Genomic DNA, 15,710 nt, shown 5'->3' on the forward strand with positions numbered 1-15,710 from the left:
CGCCCCAGTACACATTTAAACACACACACACATGAGAACCAAAACCTCAAAGAACACTTAACCCCCCACAACCCCTCTCATACCACAACAAACCAACCAGAAGTCAGATGCCATGATTTACATGGATTAACATGTCAATCATTCAAGCACATACTGTCCAGAACTGCACCGGACCTGACATTCAACGCAGGTCAAGTTGATTTGTAGATATAGAGTAACCCCCGTGACAAATGGGGCTGATGAAAGAGAATGAAATAGGAGACACTTTAATGTAGGTTTATTTTGTTTTCCTTTTTCAATTGACATAGTTTGCGTTTATGCGTTTGCTTAAATGTTTTTATTTACTTTTCTTTACAACAAATTGTACGTAACATCTTGTATTAGTGCACATCCATTATAAGCATTAAAGGAAATATAAACCCGTTTGAGAAGCGTGACATTTCAAAGAAAATGGATGTTATCTCACAATCTTTCACACAATACATACAACACATTTTTTTGGGGGGGGGAAGACATTTGGTATGAGCTGTTGGTCTCATGTCAGGCATCTGTGTGGCAACACGCGTAAAAATAGGAATACGACACACATTCTAACCATTCCAGACTACCAGATGGTTCAATCACCCAGAAATGGACTCTTTTGGATATGCATGTGTTTTAGCACCTTTCCTGTTCACACACAGTCTACATTCCCCTTACGTTAACCGCCCTCGGAGTCAAGCATCCAGGTTGTAAACTATCTGTGTCTCAAAATAGGTCTTGAAAGAAAGCAGCGTGGAGAAAGGACCGTATCTATAGTAATACATATGGCCACTTGGCTGGGGTTAACACCTGGTAGTAGTCGCTCTCTTCAAAGCTCTGACCAGGCAATATGGTCTTGTCCAATCACACCGCGGCCTCATCTAAAGTGGACCTCACGGTATCATTCTCATCTTCTACCCTGACAGTGTAGCCCAGTATGCAAACATCTACCTTGTGTAACTAACACCATTTCTTTTCTCACCTGGGCACATAGAGTACACACAACTAAAATAGCCACACAGACCACCTCCACCTCGTTGAAAAACAGAAATATGACAGCAAAAATTCTGCACATATAACTGCCTCTTTCAAAACATGCTCTCTATGTGTTTTTAAAGACACATGTCTGCCCAATAACTTTATTTATGATAACAAGTATAGTAACAGTTTACTCTCAAACAATCCTTATTTGACTGGGTCACTAAATACACACATACATGAAAAACATGCGTCAAAAATGTCGCATCTGGCAGAGAGCGAGCTAAATTAAAGATTCTGTTTATCTTCCGTGGGAACTCGTTGAGTCCTTCCCTCGTCAATAGGGGGGGGAATAGAGCGTGATGGCGTTCCAACCAGCAGACATGGGGGCGGGCACTGGTAGATGAGAGAGAGAGAGGGCTTCATAGGTTGGGGATTGGGGCAGCCATAAGTCAGTTCGAAGGAATTAAAAAACGGGGTCTGACTTTCTGATAAGAAGCAGCTTAAGAGAGGAGAGCTCTGTGCTGTGTACACTATAGGGGAATATAGGGCTCCTTAAGAACACAGAGTAAGAGAGTAACAGGGAGAGAGAGAGCTTCAGTTACCAGGGCATGCTAAAATGATTAACTGAGGGTGAAGAAAAACGTACCGATGGGGGGGGGGGCAAACGGGAACCCAAAATAACCCTGTGGTACAGAACCCAGCGCCTGAGGATGTCCACCACAAACTGTTGGAGTGACGTCATTTTAAGGTCTCTCAGTCACATATCACCGGGAAGACAGACACAAACAGAGGGCCCCTTCCCGCACCCCCACCCCCACCCCCACTTCAGCTGTGTGCAACTGTTACAGTAAGCCTGTACTGTCTCACCGAGCCAGAAATAACCCTGCCTGACCTCTGGGAACTGACGCCAACGGCACCTCCATTAGACCCAAATGGAACCAGACTGAATCAACTGACCTGACGCCACGACGTTCGAACCCAGGACTAAAAGCACCGAGGGAATCTCTCAGGTCCTCTCAAGTCCATCTGTGCACTCAAATCAGGTGGGACGGAGTGGGGGGGAGGGGGGACTGTTGTTTGAGCAAAACAGTCAAGCCTATGGGAGTATAACTAGGCAGTTATGGGTGTCCATTTATACGTTGTGTTTCTTGGCTGCGGTGGGCTAAAGGGCGTACTCTGGGACAGTACTGGATGCGGGTTAGGCTTTCACTCGTACACACGTGGAGCTCGGCAGAGGGCTAATTTACGGCCAAGCTCAGCCACGAGAGCGTCACTGGGAGGAAGGGGAGCTGTGTTGACAGGACAGGCAGAGAAAGAGGGGGTGGACAAGAGGAGTGGAGGCAGTCAGGTAGGAGTCAGATCTTTATCTACAGTTGAGAGAAAAGGAGAGGGGAGAGAAAGAGAGAGAGAGAGAGAGAGAGAGAGAGAGAGAGAGAGAGAGAGAGAGAGAGAAAAGAGGAAAAGACACGTTGTTAAAAAGCGTCAGCATCATAGGAGCCACAGTTTCAAATCACCTCTAACATCTGAACAAAGAAGAGCCAAAAGGAAGAAGGAAAAATAGTTTACAGTACAAGAGGGATGAAGAGGAACGAAAAGGAGTGTCAGCGTGAAGGAAGAGTGAAAGTGGTCGTCTGACATGTCATCTCAGAGAAAATATAACCAATTGGCTTGTCCTCAAGGACTCCATGATGTGTGACGGATGTGGAAGTCAGACCCTCTCCGCATCTGGCCCCACATTCAGGGGAGTAGTTATTTTGATTTTGGCACAAACGTGTCAGTCGGCCGCGTGATTCAGACGACACGGTTCATGACCCGCCAGCAGTCCACAGAGAGCTTTCTTTCATTTCTTTTTGGTTTGTTTTAATTGATTGAGTTATCATCTTTTTTCGATCCCAGCCGTGTTTTCTAAACATGCTTAGCACGGGGGACGGTCATGGATCCTTGGAGACCTGGTCTTGGAAAAGGACTATTGATCGAGTGCTGTCTGGTATTGCTAGATCACTTGGGATCTTGCAGCCCCCATCTCTGTATGATTAGCGTACCCCCCCCCCCCCCCATAACAACACCCCCTATCAATTTATTTGAACGTGAGTTTTTTGGCAAGCCTGGACAGTGACAGAAAGCTACCGGATGATTCTGACCCCTTCCCCCCTGTGCTCCCTCCCTCCAGCTCCAGTTCTATGGTCATCAGCACCCGCTCGGGCCCCTTGGGGGAAGCCCCTCCCCCCCCTGTTTCTGTCCCGCCCGCTCCCTGTTTTAGTGCTTGTTGGTGTTTGGTCTGGGCTGTTGTTGTCGTTGTGGTGGTGGTGGGGAGGTGCTGTTGATGGGCTCTGCTCGCTAGCTCTCTGCCACCCTCATCCTATTTCTTATCCTTGCGGGATTCCTGTTTCTTCTTTTCAGTGGAGGCCGCCTTCAACTTGGAGGGGTCCAAGGAGAGCGCAGGGCCCTGCGGGAAAGGAAGGGGGGAGAGGGAGAGAACAGGGGGGAGAGTCATTCAGAGGGAAAGGAGTGTGAGGCAGAGAGGGGGGGAGGGAAAGAGGAAGGGGGGGCCGGAGGTCATCGCAGTTTAGTTCAGGTACAGGTGAGACGCGGCCGGTTTAATCTTGACGGAAACGGAGGGGTTAGGGCGGGCGAGGGAGGGAGGAGTGTGAAGAGGAGAGAGGCACATTTAGGAAGGAAGGAGAGAAGAAGAGGGAGAGAGAGCCGTTTTAGAGGGGGCCGCAAGTGAGGGGGGGTGGTCTCCAGAGCTGTAGGGGAGGGAGGGACAGAAACAGGCATCCATGCGTTAGGGACAGACTGAAAGGACTGCTCTCCCCAGAAATACACACACAGATATACTGTATATGTATGACTCAGCATTCAACACACAGGCACCATTCATACACTGTATGACTTGATATGTATACGCAGACATTGTTTGACACATGCATTTGACATACTTCTTCATTGTACTGTGTGTGGGTATAGGGCTGTGCTAGGCCATCCGACCGCAGATCAAGAGGTTGTAAAATACAACGATGCGCATCCCCCTCTGTGAGGTGCTTTAGATAAAGAGCATTCGCTAAATGATAGAATCTTTACATTATATGTATTCCTAGAGTGTCATTATAAAGTGAGATCTTCCTTGCAACTCACTTCTTATTAGCATAGACTTAGGGACACAGGGGTATAGATCGAAGTCAGGTAAGTAACAGTCTGTAAAATATTAGATACTATTGGCTCTGGCAAAAATAAGGTATGAACTGTACTGTAGGTTTTACATTTAAAAACGTATTTTTAATAACATATATCATTTTTTTTTAAATATCTTTCAATATCTAATTCTAAGATATATCACATCCAGAGCGAGACTCGTCCAGTTAATAGAAGGAATATAAGACGTAGCCTAACTTTGTAAAGTTTCCACAAAAAGTGAAAGTATTGAGTAGTTTGTCCCTTTCAGCATACTTATAGAATGTTCCATGAAGCATAAAAGGAACATGCCTTTTTAAACATGGTAAGAGATTTAAGCATTCTTATAGCATATTAAACAGCCAATAATCTCACCATGTTAGACTTCCCAGTGGATGTCATAAAGCCCCTAGCAGGGGTGCAGTGGCCCCCAGACTACAGAGGCTTCACACTGACAAAGTGGGGGGGGGGGGGGCTGTGCTGTGAAGCCGGTTGGGGGGAGGTGCGTTAGTGGCTGTTGGCGTCTTACAGAATACTAATGCGCTTCCCTGACAGACACAAAGACAGGTGGACGAACTCAGAGGAGACCCAGAGGTAGATTGAAATGGAGAGGTAGATTTGCTTAGCTAAAGATCCGAAAACGGACAAAAACACAACTGATGATTCACCTTTAGAGACAGAGAGAGGGAGACCGAGAGGAAGATGGTGAGAGAGAGAGAGAGAGAGGCAACAAGAATCAAAATGAAAGGAAGGAACGACAGCTAGTTCTCACGGTCATCGAGAGTTAAAGAAGAGACAGGAGAGCGAGAGGAAGGAGGAGGCCGAGGGAGGAGTAGGAGATGTGGCTGAAAAGGAGACAGGGACCAGATAAAAGGAATATGGATGAGGGAGGGAGGGAGGGAGGGAGGGAGGGAGGGAGGGAGGGAGGGAGGGAGGGAGGGAGGGAGGGAGGGAGGGAGGGAGGGAGGGAGGGAGGGAGGGAGGGAGGGAGGGAGGGAGGGAGGGAGGGAGGGAGGGAGGGAGGGAGGGAGGGGGAACAGGTTGGGTGTGTTAGCGCAGATCAATAGTGAGTGCACTCCATTACCATTCCAGCACAGCGTGTGTTGCTTCAGGGCAGCTAGCTCTAGCTAACTCTCCCACTGCTGTTAATGGCCAACACACATGCACAAACACACACACGCAAAGATGATGGGATTGGGTGTGTATGTGTGTGCTTCTCGGCCTCTGTGTCTTGTCTGTATCTCGCTCTCTCTTTTTCTCTGTCTCTCTCCTGTTCTCTGGTTTGTTGTGCAAGCCCAGCAAATAGAAAAACATCAAGATGGGATGGCAGATACAAATATTGCCGCATCAGCAGGGCTCTTAATAAGGCCAATTTGGGGTGGGGTTGGAGTAGGGTGGGCTGTAGACTGTATTTGCAGAGAGGGTATTTTGGTGTCGTCCCCCCCCCCCCCCCCCCCCCCCCCCCCCCCCCTCAAATGCCACAAAAGATTCACGTCGAGAGAATAACAGCAAATGACAAGATTGTCAAATTTGGAAGAGAGCGTCCTCTTGGCGAGGGCTTACTATTCATGTATGCATCACAGCAGCCTGGAGGCATTGTGTGCTGCAACTGACTGCAACTCAAGTGCACACTGACAGACGTGAGAGAGAGAGAGAGAGAGAGAGAGAGAGAGAGAGAGAGAGAGAGAGAGAGAGAGAGAGACAGAGAGAGAGAGAGAGAGAGAGAGACAGAGACAGAGACAGAGACAGAGACAGAGAGAGAGAGAGAGAGAGAGAGAGAGAGAGAGAGAGAGAGAGAGAGAGAGAGAGAGAGAGAGAGAGAGAGGCTAAGGTGGGGTGTGCTGTAGGGTTTGGGGAATGAGAAGAAGGCACACTGAGGTAGATACATGAGTAGAGCCCTAAACGTTCCCCTCTGATTGGAGTGGTGATAACACCATGGAAACACCTTATGTCCCCTTTTGTCCCTTCTACGTATAATCACACCTTTAAAAATATCCTACATAGAACATTTTTGCAGTTTAATATTGAAACTAACTTCATTTAGCACATTTTATCTAATTGGATAAAAAGCCTCATAATTAAGCTATCATAGATATCGTGTCATATCACAAAGTATGTCCCCCCCAAAAATGCGCAGAAGGTGATATCTCTTAGTGGCAACATTACCAATGATCTATCTACCCAAAAACATTCCCCCAAAAACTGCTCCTGCAAGCGCACATACACAAACACACATACAAACACACAACACAACCTTGGTTAATCTTGCCATAACGGAAATGTAATATCGTATGGGTGCGTTGTTTTGATGTGACTTCACGTTCAAACGCCTCCCCGATTCACCCCCACGCCAACCCCTCAAACGCCTGGATTCACCCCCACGCCAACCCCTCAAACGCCTGGATTCACCCCCACGCCAACCCCTCAAACGCCTGGATTCACCCCCACGCCAACCCCTCAAACGCCTGCCCCGATTTCCCCTCAGTGGACCAGGAGCATAACTTCAGTACGGCCCCAAGTCTGGATTTTACCTTCAGGCTGTTTACTGTACTCAGACCATTTCCTTGAAAAAATGAAGGAAAAACATGGTGGCAGGGCAGTGGGGTAGGATGTAATCGATGCTACAATTGGAACAATAGGCAGAGTTGACTATTTCTGTTTACCACGGTACACCGATAAAGTTTTTTTATTATAGTTTAGGATGTTTTTGAGTGCATGATCTTGATGTGTGACAGTGCTTGTGCTAGTGCAAGTGTCTTGCAAACACGTTGGGGCATTATTATGCACTGCAAAATTTTGTACTTTTTGTCTAGGTGTCAGGTAGTCATTAAATCCAAACAAAGATGTTGGAATGTACTGTGTATATTGACTCCAGGTGTATCTTGTTGGCACATGGGAAAATAAACTCCTTAACAGGGCATAATGGCTTTTAAGACCCATCTCAATGACATTGATTTTAATCTCCACAAATAACGGAATGCTTCAAAGTTTTGTGCTATGACAACCCTCTGAACTTGTTCAAGAAATACGTGTGGAAACTCAAAAGCATTGTGCAGTGCACATGTGTGCTTGTGTGTGCGCGTGTGCATCTGTGTGTGTGTGTGTGGAGGGGTGGGGGTGGGGGGGGGGGTGTGTGTATGAGAAATAGAGCTGAATGAAGGACTTGCCTGTCTCGGCTGCGATCCCTCTTTCCCCTTTTTCTTTCCATGTTTGCTGGAGGGAATAAGAGAAAGAACAATGTCATGATGTCAAGTCTCTCCCCCCAGTGGTCAAAGGGATGTACTGCTGCCTCACGGCCACCCTCCAGAACCATCACTCTGGTGCCGTCAGACACAAGCCCTCGGCCCTAGACTCTGCTCTACTAAATCAGACAGGGAAGGCATTAGTAAGACTCAACCGGTTAGCGAAAATGCAACAAAGCTACATTAGATCTGATCCAGCAACCATCGAGTTCATGCTCATGTCTTACAGTGTTAAAAGGAATAGGTCTAGGTCATGGACACAACACCACCACCACCTCCACCAGCCTTCACACACACAACCGAGTGCCACCGAGTGCCAGCTAAGCCACGCAAGTGTCCAGCCCCGGGATGGGCTCAGGCTTCAGGCCCAGCGGGCAGAGCAGCGGGCCCAGCCCTGGGGGGAACAGGCTTGGGGGGCACTGGCACCAGCAGGGCACTGACCTGACGCTGAGGTTGAAGACCCTGCGCGCCACCAGGAACCTCATAAGGTAGTAGATGACCACGATGAGCACCAGCAGCCCCAGCACGGCTCCGATGATGGCACCCGTGATCACCCCCGCTTGGATGGGCACTGGTGGGTGGGAGTGTGTGTGTGTGTGTGTGTGTGGGGGGGGGGTCAGGACAGAGGGATAGGACACGAAGGAAAGGGAAGAAGAAGGTTGAGTTGGACAGAAAGAAAGATCCCGGAAAGAGCAGAAGGGAAAACCGTGATACTAATAGTGTGGTACAGAGTAGGGGGGAAAATCCACATTCTGTTACAGTCGTGAGCGCAACGTGACAGAAACTACGGCGACACCTTTCCACAGAAGCCCTGGGAAGAAACACACGCGGGGAGCCCTCACCCTTCTCAAACACCAGCAGCCGGACAGCGGAGGGCCGGCCCACTATGTCGGGCGGGTTCTTGGCGTCGCAGGTGAAGGTTCCGTTGTCACTGAAGTCCACACCCTTGATCAGGATGGAACCGTCACGGCGAGCTGGGTTCCCCACAAACTCCAGTCGGTCCCTGAAGGGGCCCTTGTTGTCCAGGTAGGCCACCCCGCCCGTGTAGTGGAACACCTGGAAGCACGCAGACAGAACCGCACCTCACATCTCCATCTCCTTACTCTGCAATTATTTATTGCTATCAATTGTTCATTGGAGGATTTGAAATCATGTCACATGTTAGCTTTTTTTTTTACATTACACACACATTAGAATCCATGTGAGGGAGCTGCAAAGTGTGCACTTAGGAGGAAAAGTGTGCAGTATTAGTAGAGATGAGGGTATATTTTCGGCTAACTGGTTCATTTTCCCCCGCTTTACTACTCCACTTTCAGGTATGCTCAATTAGGAGACCCAGTCGAAACGCCAATTCAGTTCAGGCTTCGACTCAATCGGCCTGCCTGAAAACCTTTTCATAATGTCCATTGTTACATATGTTGTGGTCAAATGAAGACCCTTGAATGACAAGTCATTATTTGAACCTGAATATCTCTGTCGGAGGAACAGAACGGCAGCGGGGAGATGGAGGGCGAGAGTGTAATCTCGTTTCAAAGGGAGGGAGGAGGAGGGAGGAAGGCGGAGGTGGACAGACGCGACAGAGGTGAGGAGAGGAGATAATGAGAGTGGAGGACAGGGACGAGAGGAGGGGTGGGGGGGTGGGGGGATTAAGGGGACAGAGATGAGCAGGGAACAGCCAGGAGGGGGAGAGATAGCAGGACGGAGAGATGGAGAGATAAGGGAAGTGAGTGAGATGAGAGTGCAAGGGGTCGGGTGGGACCAGGTGAATGAGAAGCAAATGAGAAACGAATGTGTGTGCGTGTGTGTTTGAAACGAAAGTAAATGAAAGTCTGCTTGAGTGTGTTCTGGCGCGTGTGTGCATGAGTGTGTGTGTGTGCGTGTGTGTGTGTGCATTACAGAGATGCTGTCCCGTGAGCCGTCGGCCCGGTAGCTCCAGGAGAAGGTGACGTCATCGGAGGTCCAGTGCCAGGAGAAGAAGGAGCAGGACAGGCGGATGTCTGAGCCCACCAGGGCGTGGCGCTCCCAGCCCGTATAGATGGTTATGGACTGGGATGGCTGGGGCCCTGGAGAGGAGGGGGGGGTTAGGTGAATATTATGATTTAGATATATAGACACACACACAAGCACTCCTAGTCTGTCTATATTTCAGGCTATTGGGTGGGAGGTTAAAATACTGTCATACTGGCGTGTGGTATAGATGGAGATTTGGATACACACAAACAAGCAGTCTACAGGGAGGAGGTGTGAAATACTAATAAAGGAGAAAGCGCCTCGTATCAAGTTTGATCCAGAAAATCTTGACCATGTAGCATTACTTCCATAACCTCACTTCACTCACTGACAGTCCCCAGTGGAACCATGACTGGATGCTTATTACACATCCAAAGCACAGCATAAACTTGCATTTGGTTTCGGTTACACCAGTTGCTTGGCAGGAAATGTGGGCCCATAGGCATACATACACTCACGTCTCTTTTTAAAACACACACACATTTTCAGTCAAATAAACTATACAGTCATACACATATACACACATTCACAAATCATTCATATTGACATGGTTTAGAATTGACTCTAACAACAAGCATTACCAACAGTAAGCAAGGATTGGAATTGCTCCAGACTGCAAACAACTGAAAACACCACACCATTAAGCACACAACAAATTTGCTGTTCATATTAATTAATCAATGTCGTTCATGTGCTATGAGCTTGAATAATATTCTGGAAAAATAAGTGGAACAGCATGGCTATACAGCACATTCGTGAAATATAGTCAAAGTCTTTGTAACAGAAAGTCCTAATGAAAGCAAAAAATCTGGGTCTGCTATTCTCCCCATTGAGTTTCAATTGATATCATCTTGTTGTTGCACCTTGCATCTTGTATAACAGACTATTCCCTGGCACCAGCCAATGCTAAACTGTTAGAGCCATACACTTCTAGTCTTTTATGATCTGATGCACCTATTATATACATTACATTAAATGGATTGGATTATGTAAATGTCAATATCAGTCTCCTTCTGTTGTATTAATAATAGTACAACTTTATTTATATAGCACATTTCATACAAGAATTGCAGCTCAAGGTGCTTTACATAGAATCTATAAAAACAATGATAAAAGTCACAAAGGTAATAAAACCCTTCTGAACACAGGCCGCAGTCTTTGCGGGAATCCAAAACATACAAGCCGCAGTCTTTGCTTTATCTCGAGCCACAGTATTCTTTGACTGTTCACTTGAACCTACTCACCTTGTCACATGGCTCAAACGAGGAGTTTTCCCTACATACTCTGACAGCTGGACACACCTCAAGTTCCACTTCCACGACCCGTGTCTTGAGTCTGTGTATAGACAAGCTAAACACAGAAGGAAGAAACGGCTGTCTGTATTTTCCCCTTACCTATCCCCAGGAACAAGACCAACGCCAGCACCACAAACGTAAGCATGGTCTCTGCTTCTGTGACTTCCGGCGGCGATGCTGGTAGTAGGACGGGCTATCCAGGTATCCCACTCTGGACAGAGAGTGAGAGAGGAGAAGTGAGGAAGAAGAGAGAGAAAGCAGGGTGAAGGGGGCCAGTGCAGAAGGCTTTAAAACAAGAGACAACAACAGCAGCTCACAGAACCCTGGTTTATACCCCACCACACCCCTCAAACCCAGGGCTCGGCCCTTTCTCTCTCTCTCTCTCTCTCTCTCTCTCTCTCTCTCTCTCTCTCTCTCTCTCTCTCTCTCTCTGTCTCTCACACACACTCCATGTCATTGAAGCAATTGGTTGCAGCAAACAAAAAAAAGAATGAGACGGGGGAAGGGGGGGGGGGGGAAGAGACAAACAAGATTCTAGAGTTATGATGAACCAATAAAAACTGTACAAGGTTTGCAAAAACATCGGGTCACTGGAACTTTTATTTAATTTCAGAGAGTTTCACTTATCATCACACATACCGTACTGTGGGTTTATTATACACATGGGTATAATTCTTTGAATTGAATGCATTTGGGTCCTACTTGAAGTTGTATGTGATTACCGCCAGAGTGTGTGCCAATATTACATAGGAGGGTTTGTGTTGGCGGCCTAGCGAGGTCAATGTAACTGTGTCTAACTTACTCCCTCCCTCCATCACCTCGTTTCGCCTCTCTCTGCACTTTCACTGTGTCTGGAATGAGGGATGAAAACAAAGCCTCAAGTCTTCCCCCTCTCTCTCTCTCTCTCTCTCTCTCTCTCTCTCTCTCTCTCTCTCTCTCTCTCTGTCTCTCTCTGTCTCTCTCTCTCTCTCTCTACCATCCCTCTGTACAGATTCCAGTGCTTGCTGACGTCTAGTGCTCTGGACAATGGAGGGAGAGAGGGACAGGGGGTGACTGATGAGTCTCTGTCTCTCAATAGTGCTTTCTTCCTCTCTTTGCCCTCCTTCCCTCTCTCTCTCTCTCTCCTTCTCTTCCCCAGACAAAGAGGGCTCTTCTGCTGCCCTGCCTGTCGTGGCACCCACTCTTCTGTATTCCTGTAAAGCAGAAAGAGAGGGAAAGAGGGGGAGAGACTGACTATATATAGATGGGTTGAGCTGAGGACACTGGAACTCAGACGTGGAAGCCAGGCAACAGAAGAGACAACAGGGAGAGAGGGGGGTAGAGAGAGACAGAGAGAGAGAGAGAGAAAGAGAGAGAGAGAGAGAGAGAGAGAGAGAGAGAGAGAGAGAGAGAGAGAGAGAGAGAGAGAGAGAGAGAGAGGGATGGTGGGGGGGGCGCACAGGAGAAGTGATCTAGTACAGTATACACTTCATTGGAAGAAGAACCCCGCAATCCATCATGCCGTCTTACCCCATCAACATGCATTTATTTACTCATTTACCCATGGCGACGTCTGATGTAGGTCGATCAAAAACCACATTACGTGCCGACATCCCTCTTGCAAATTTCATTGCTCCGAACAGCAAACCCACTTATGCTGGACTATATTTCCTTATGTATCACATCTCCCTGTTTAAAACCCCCCGTTTTTTAACCATATGTTTTTTCAAATGACAGCAGGTCTAATATTGGCAGCCTGCTTTCTGCAGCCAGACACAGAAGCACATAGCCATTATTGGCTCAGTTCAAATCTCATCTCACATACTGATGGATCAATTCATCTAAAACCACCATCTGCCAACCTGTTGCCGGCTTAGACGGTATCTTTCTCTCCCTCTGTGTCACACTATTTACATCTGTCCCCCTCTATGTTTGTACGGCATTCCCTCCCTCTCTCTCTCAACTCTCCTCCATCTCTGTTTCTTCTTAATGATTAAGGGCAGCATTAAAAGCCTTGTGAAACAGGAGCTCCTTTATGCTCTCTGGCAGGTGGGGAGGCAATCTTCCAGTCCTTCCTCAGCTAGCAATGGTCTGGCTGGGGGGGGTGTGTGTGTCTGAGTTTGTGTGTGTGTGTGTGAGGGGGGGGGGGTTGGTTGGGTTGGGTGAGGGCTGGGGAGGTGGGTTAGGGGAGGAAGGGGGGACCGGGGGGTAGAGGGACTGAGGTTTTGGGGGTATTGTGGGGTGGCTTGGGGGGAGGACATGGGGAAGCTGGATGCTGGAGGTTTGGGAGGCTGCCTTGGCAGTCAGTGTCTGGAGCCTGCATAGAGAGGAGCTCATTCAGCTGCTGAGACTGAAAACAGTGTGTGAAAGAGAATGTTTAGGGGCTAAGTGATATAAAGAAGAGAGAGAGAGAGAGACAGAGAGAGAGAGAGAGGTGAGAGAACAAGCACCAGCCAAATATATTAAATATTTTCAACATGATTCAGGCCTCTAGCTAGACTGATGTTACATTAGGCAGGGAATACGGTAACCCACTTCTGAGGAATGAGTGAACGAAATGAGACATTGGAGATCTTAAACATGACTGAATAATCAGAACCTCCTGAGCCTAGGACTCAGCGGAATGAGACATCAAGAGACATTACACACGACCAAATCGTTTTAGTACCATCTCTAGTGCCGCATGCATACGAAAAAAAAGCTTGGTTTCATTGTCAGTAAGTGGAACCATCCAGTGTGTGTGAGCATTGTGCTAACAAGGCCAATGAAACAGGGGCCAGGCCGGATCACAAAGCATGCTGGCAGACTGAAGCATTCTAGCTAGTGTAATGTCCTGGTGAGTTGACAGTTTGGAGACTGTGACTCGGATTCAGGCTGCAGGCCTAAACACTCTCTGGCCACGAGTGTAGAAAGAACCGGAGAGCCAGGCCAACTTTCCTCAGGGTCATGAGACTAAACAGTCAAGGAAAGTGATCCTATTGAGCCAAGGAGAAGACAGACTCACAAGGCCCTCGGGGGAGAGAAGAGGAGGATTCATCCATGCAGGAGGATGCCAGAAACTGAGGGGGAGATGACAATTACCGTTGTGCTGGCCAATCAAGGACCCCTAAACGGCAAAGATTGTCTCCCAAATTGGCACTGAGGGGGGTGGATGACAAGTGCCAAAGCACCCCCCCCCCCACACACACACACACACACCCCTGCCTTAGTCAATGAGCCATGAAAAGCACTGGGTGAGAATTTCTAAAGTTTCTCCAGAGATTTAAGACCGGAAAATCTGGATTAGGGAATAACAATTTAATTCTGGGAAATTCTCAGACAGTGTAGACAGCCTTGTGGGATACAGAACAGGCAATGAAGGTTCTAAAAATGAATGCAGTAGCCTACTTGGATACCTACACTTTATAACAGGCTATATCAAGTAGGCCTACATGGCAATGCAATAAATAAGTAAAGGCGAATTGGTTTAAACACGTAGGGCACAAAATGACATCATCAAAACCCAAAAGGTTACTGGCCAACGCTCGGCGCTCCTGTTCAAGAAAAAACAATTGATATTCGCTGTTGGTTCAACCAAGGACAAAGGCAGGGACTGTGGCCCCCAGCTCTCTCCCCTCGTGCCCTCCCATGGCCGAGATGTCACTGAGAGCACCGAACAAGGGATGGAGGGAGAGCGGGAGAGAGGGATAGAGGAAAGAAGGCGCAGGAGGAGAACAAACGCATTGTTCCGGGGTCAAGAAAGGGGCTATTGTGCGCGAAACAGATAACCAGAGTGGGCGAAAAAGGGGAGAGAGAAGACAAAGGTGAAAACTGCAATTTGTCAAAGTACTTTTTTTTTGTAACCGTTTCGGGTGATGTATAACGTTATTTTTGGGAAGCTTATATAGGGCTCGTAGATAAGCACTATTTCAGTGAGGTTCTCCAAACGGACCTAACCGTTATGCTCCGTGGCTGTTCGAGGAAGCCTAGAGTAGGCCTATTTTAAATAGTATATATTAATATTAACCTAGATTCATTTGGTATCTTTCCGTTGTAAGACTGCTTTTACTTTGTTTTGTAGGCCTACATGGCCCTACCTGATCAAGAGAGGTTCAGTGTGACTACCCAATCTAAAGGTTAAACACATAGCACAAACACATAATTACATGATTGAATAAACTGACGCTACGTTTTAATTTCACGTCCCCGCGCTGTGAAAAGACATGTGCTTTGCTTTTTTGCTTTGCCTCCACATCATCAATTCACCTCTGCTTCAGCACGAGTCAATATATAGCATATGGGTTGTGCGGTTCACTCCCCAGGTGGCGGCAGAACAGAGTGGGGTTACGCTGTCTGAACTGACTACTGTGAAGACAGAGGAGGCGCTGGGAGATAAGCGCGCCTCGGTGGGAATTGGGGGCACGGCGGTGGTTACTAACTACAGCCCTGCAGGCGTGATGTGGGCCAGCTGCCCTCCTTAGTAAACACCAACACACAAACACACGAAGGGCACACAGTCAAGTCAGTCACTTTCAAAAACAAAATAATGCACCCCTCGACATGCCTAATTTGAGCTGTAGTCAGGACCTATTTACATTTAAATACTGTATACTATACAACACAAAATAAGCTGTAGAAACAGCGAGAAGAGGAATAACAGCTAGCAGAAAGAGAAAGACAAAAGAAAACAAAATGTCATTTAAACAGATGGAAAGGGCAAAGTTATCTGAATTTCCATGGTCTAGCTGGCACAATGAAGCTCCTCTCCTCTCCTTCATTGGACAACAGGGCACCAGCGCCGGGCACCAGCCCACTCACTTTCACACACACGGAAATAACTGCCGCACACACACAACGCAAGATCTCTCACACACATATGCTTGCTCACAGAGACAACTACCACGCACACGCCGAGAAGCGACGGCATGGAAAATAAACATCATGCAGACTTGCATACTGATAAGCCCTCCATGGAAAGGAGCATTCATTCTCAAATAACACGTCCCATGCACAGCCTGACAAGCAAATACAC

At 47.7% G+C, this 15,710-nt stretch overlaps 1 protein-coding gene across 3 annotated transcripts; it reads right to left on the reverse strand.

The window, feature by feature from the left end:
- Positions 1–262: 262 nt before the first annotated feature.
- On the reverse strand, positions 263–11,009 carry mpz (myelin protein zero). 3 transcript variants are annotated; one of them, XM_084708094.1, is made up of 6 exons: positions 10,820–11,009; positions 9,312–9,478; positions 8,258–8,471; positions 7,857–7,986; positions 7,341–7,386; positions 263–2,369 (listed from the first exon to the last, which is right to left on the reverse strand). In XM_084708094.1, exons 1-6 carry the CDS (start codon positions 10,863–10,865, stop codon positions 2,358–2,360), a joined length of 615 nt encoding a protein of 204 aa, XP_084564220.1. In that variant the 5' UTR covers positions 10,866–11,009; the 3' UTR covers positions 263–2,357. The 3 variants fall into 3 exon arrangements, with proteins under 3 accessions (XP_084564220.1, XP_084564218.1, XP_084564219.1); XM_084708092.1 differs by having other exon boundaries at positions 263–3,448; XM_084708093.1 differs by lacking the exon at positions 263–2,369 and adding an exon at positions 3,455–3,749.
- Between the last annotated feature and the right edge of the window lie 4,701 nt (positions 11,010–15,710).

This window comes from Hypomesus nipponensis, chromosome 10 (genome assembly GCF_054491055.1).
Source record: "Hypomesus nipponensis isolate SF chromosome 10, ASM5449105v1, whole genome shotgun sequence".
Lineage (NCBI taxonomy): Eukaryota > Metazoa > Chordata > Actinopteri > Osmeriformes > Osmeridae > Hypomesus > Hypomesus nipponensis.

Bases quoted from the DNA above. Each gene is read 5' to 3' on its own strand.
- mpz (XM_084708092.1), bottom strand. From the start codon at position 10,865: ATGCTTACGTTTGTGGTGCTGGCGTTGGTCTTGTTCCTGGGGATAG. The intron at 9,479-10,819 runs GTAAGGGGAAAA...CCTCCTCTCCAG, and splicing joins GGTCTTGTTCCTGGGGATAG to GGCCCCAGCCATCCCAGTCC. The intron at 7,387-7,856 runs GTCAGTGCCCTG...TATTCCCTCCAG, and splicing joins GTCTTCAACCTCAGCGTCAG to CAAACATGGAAAGAAAAAGG.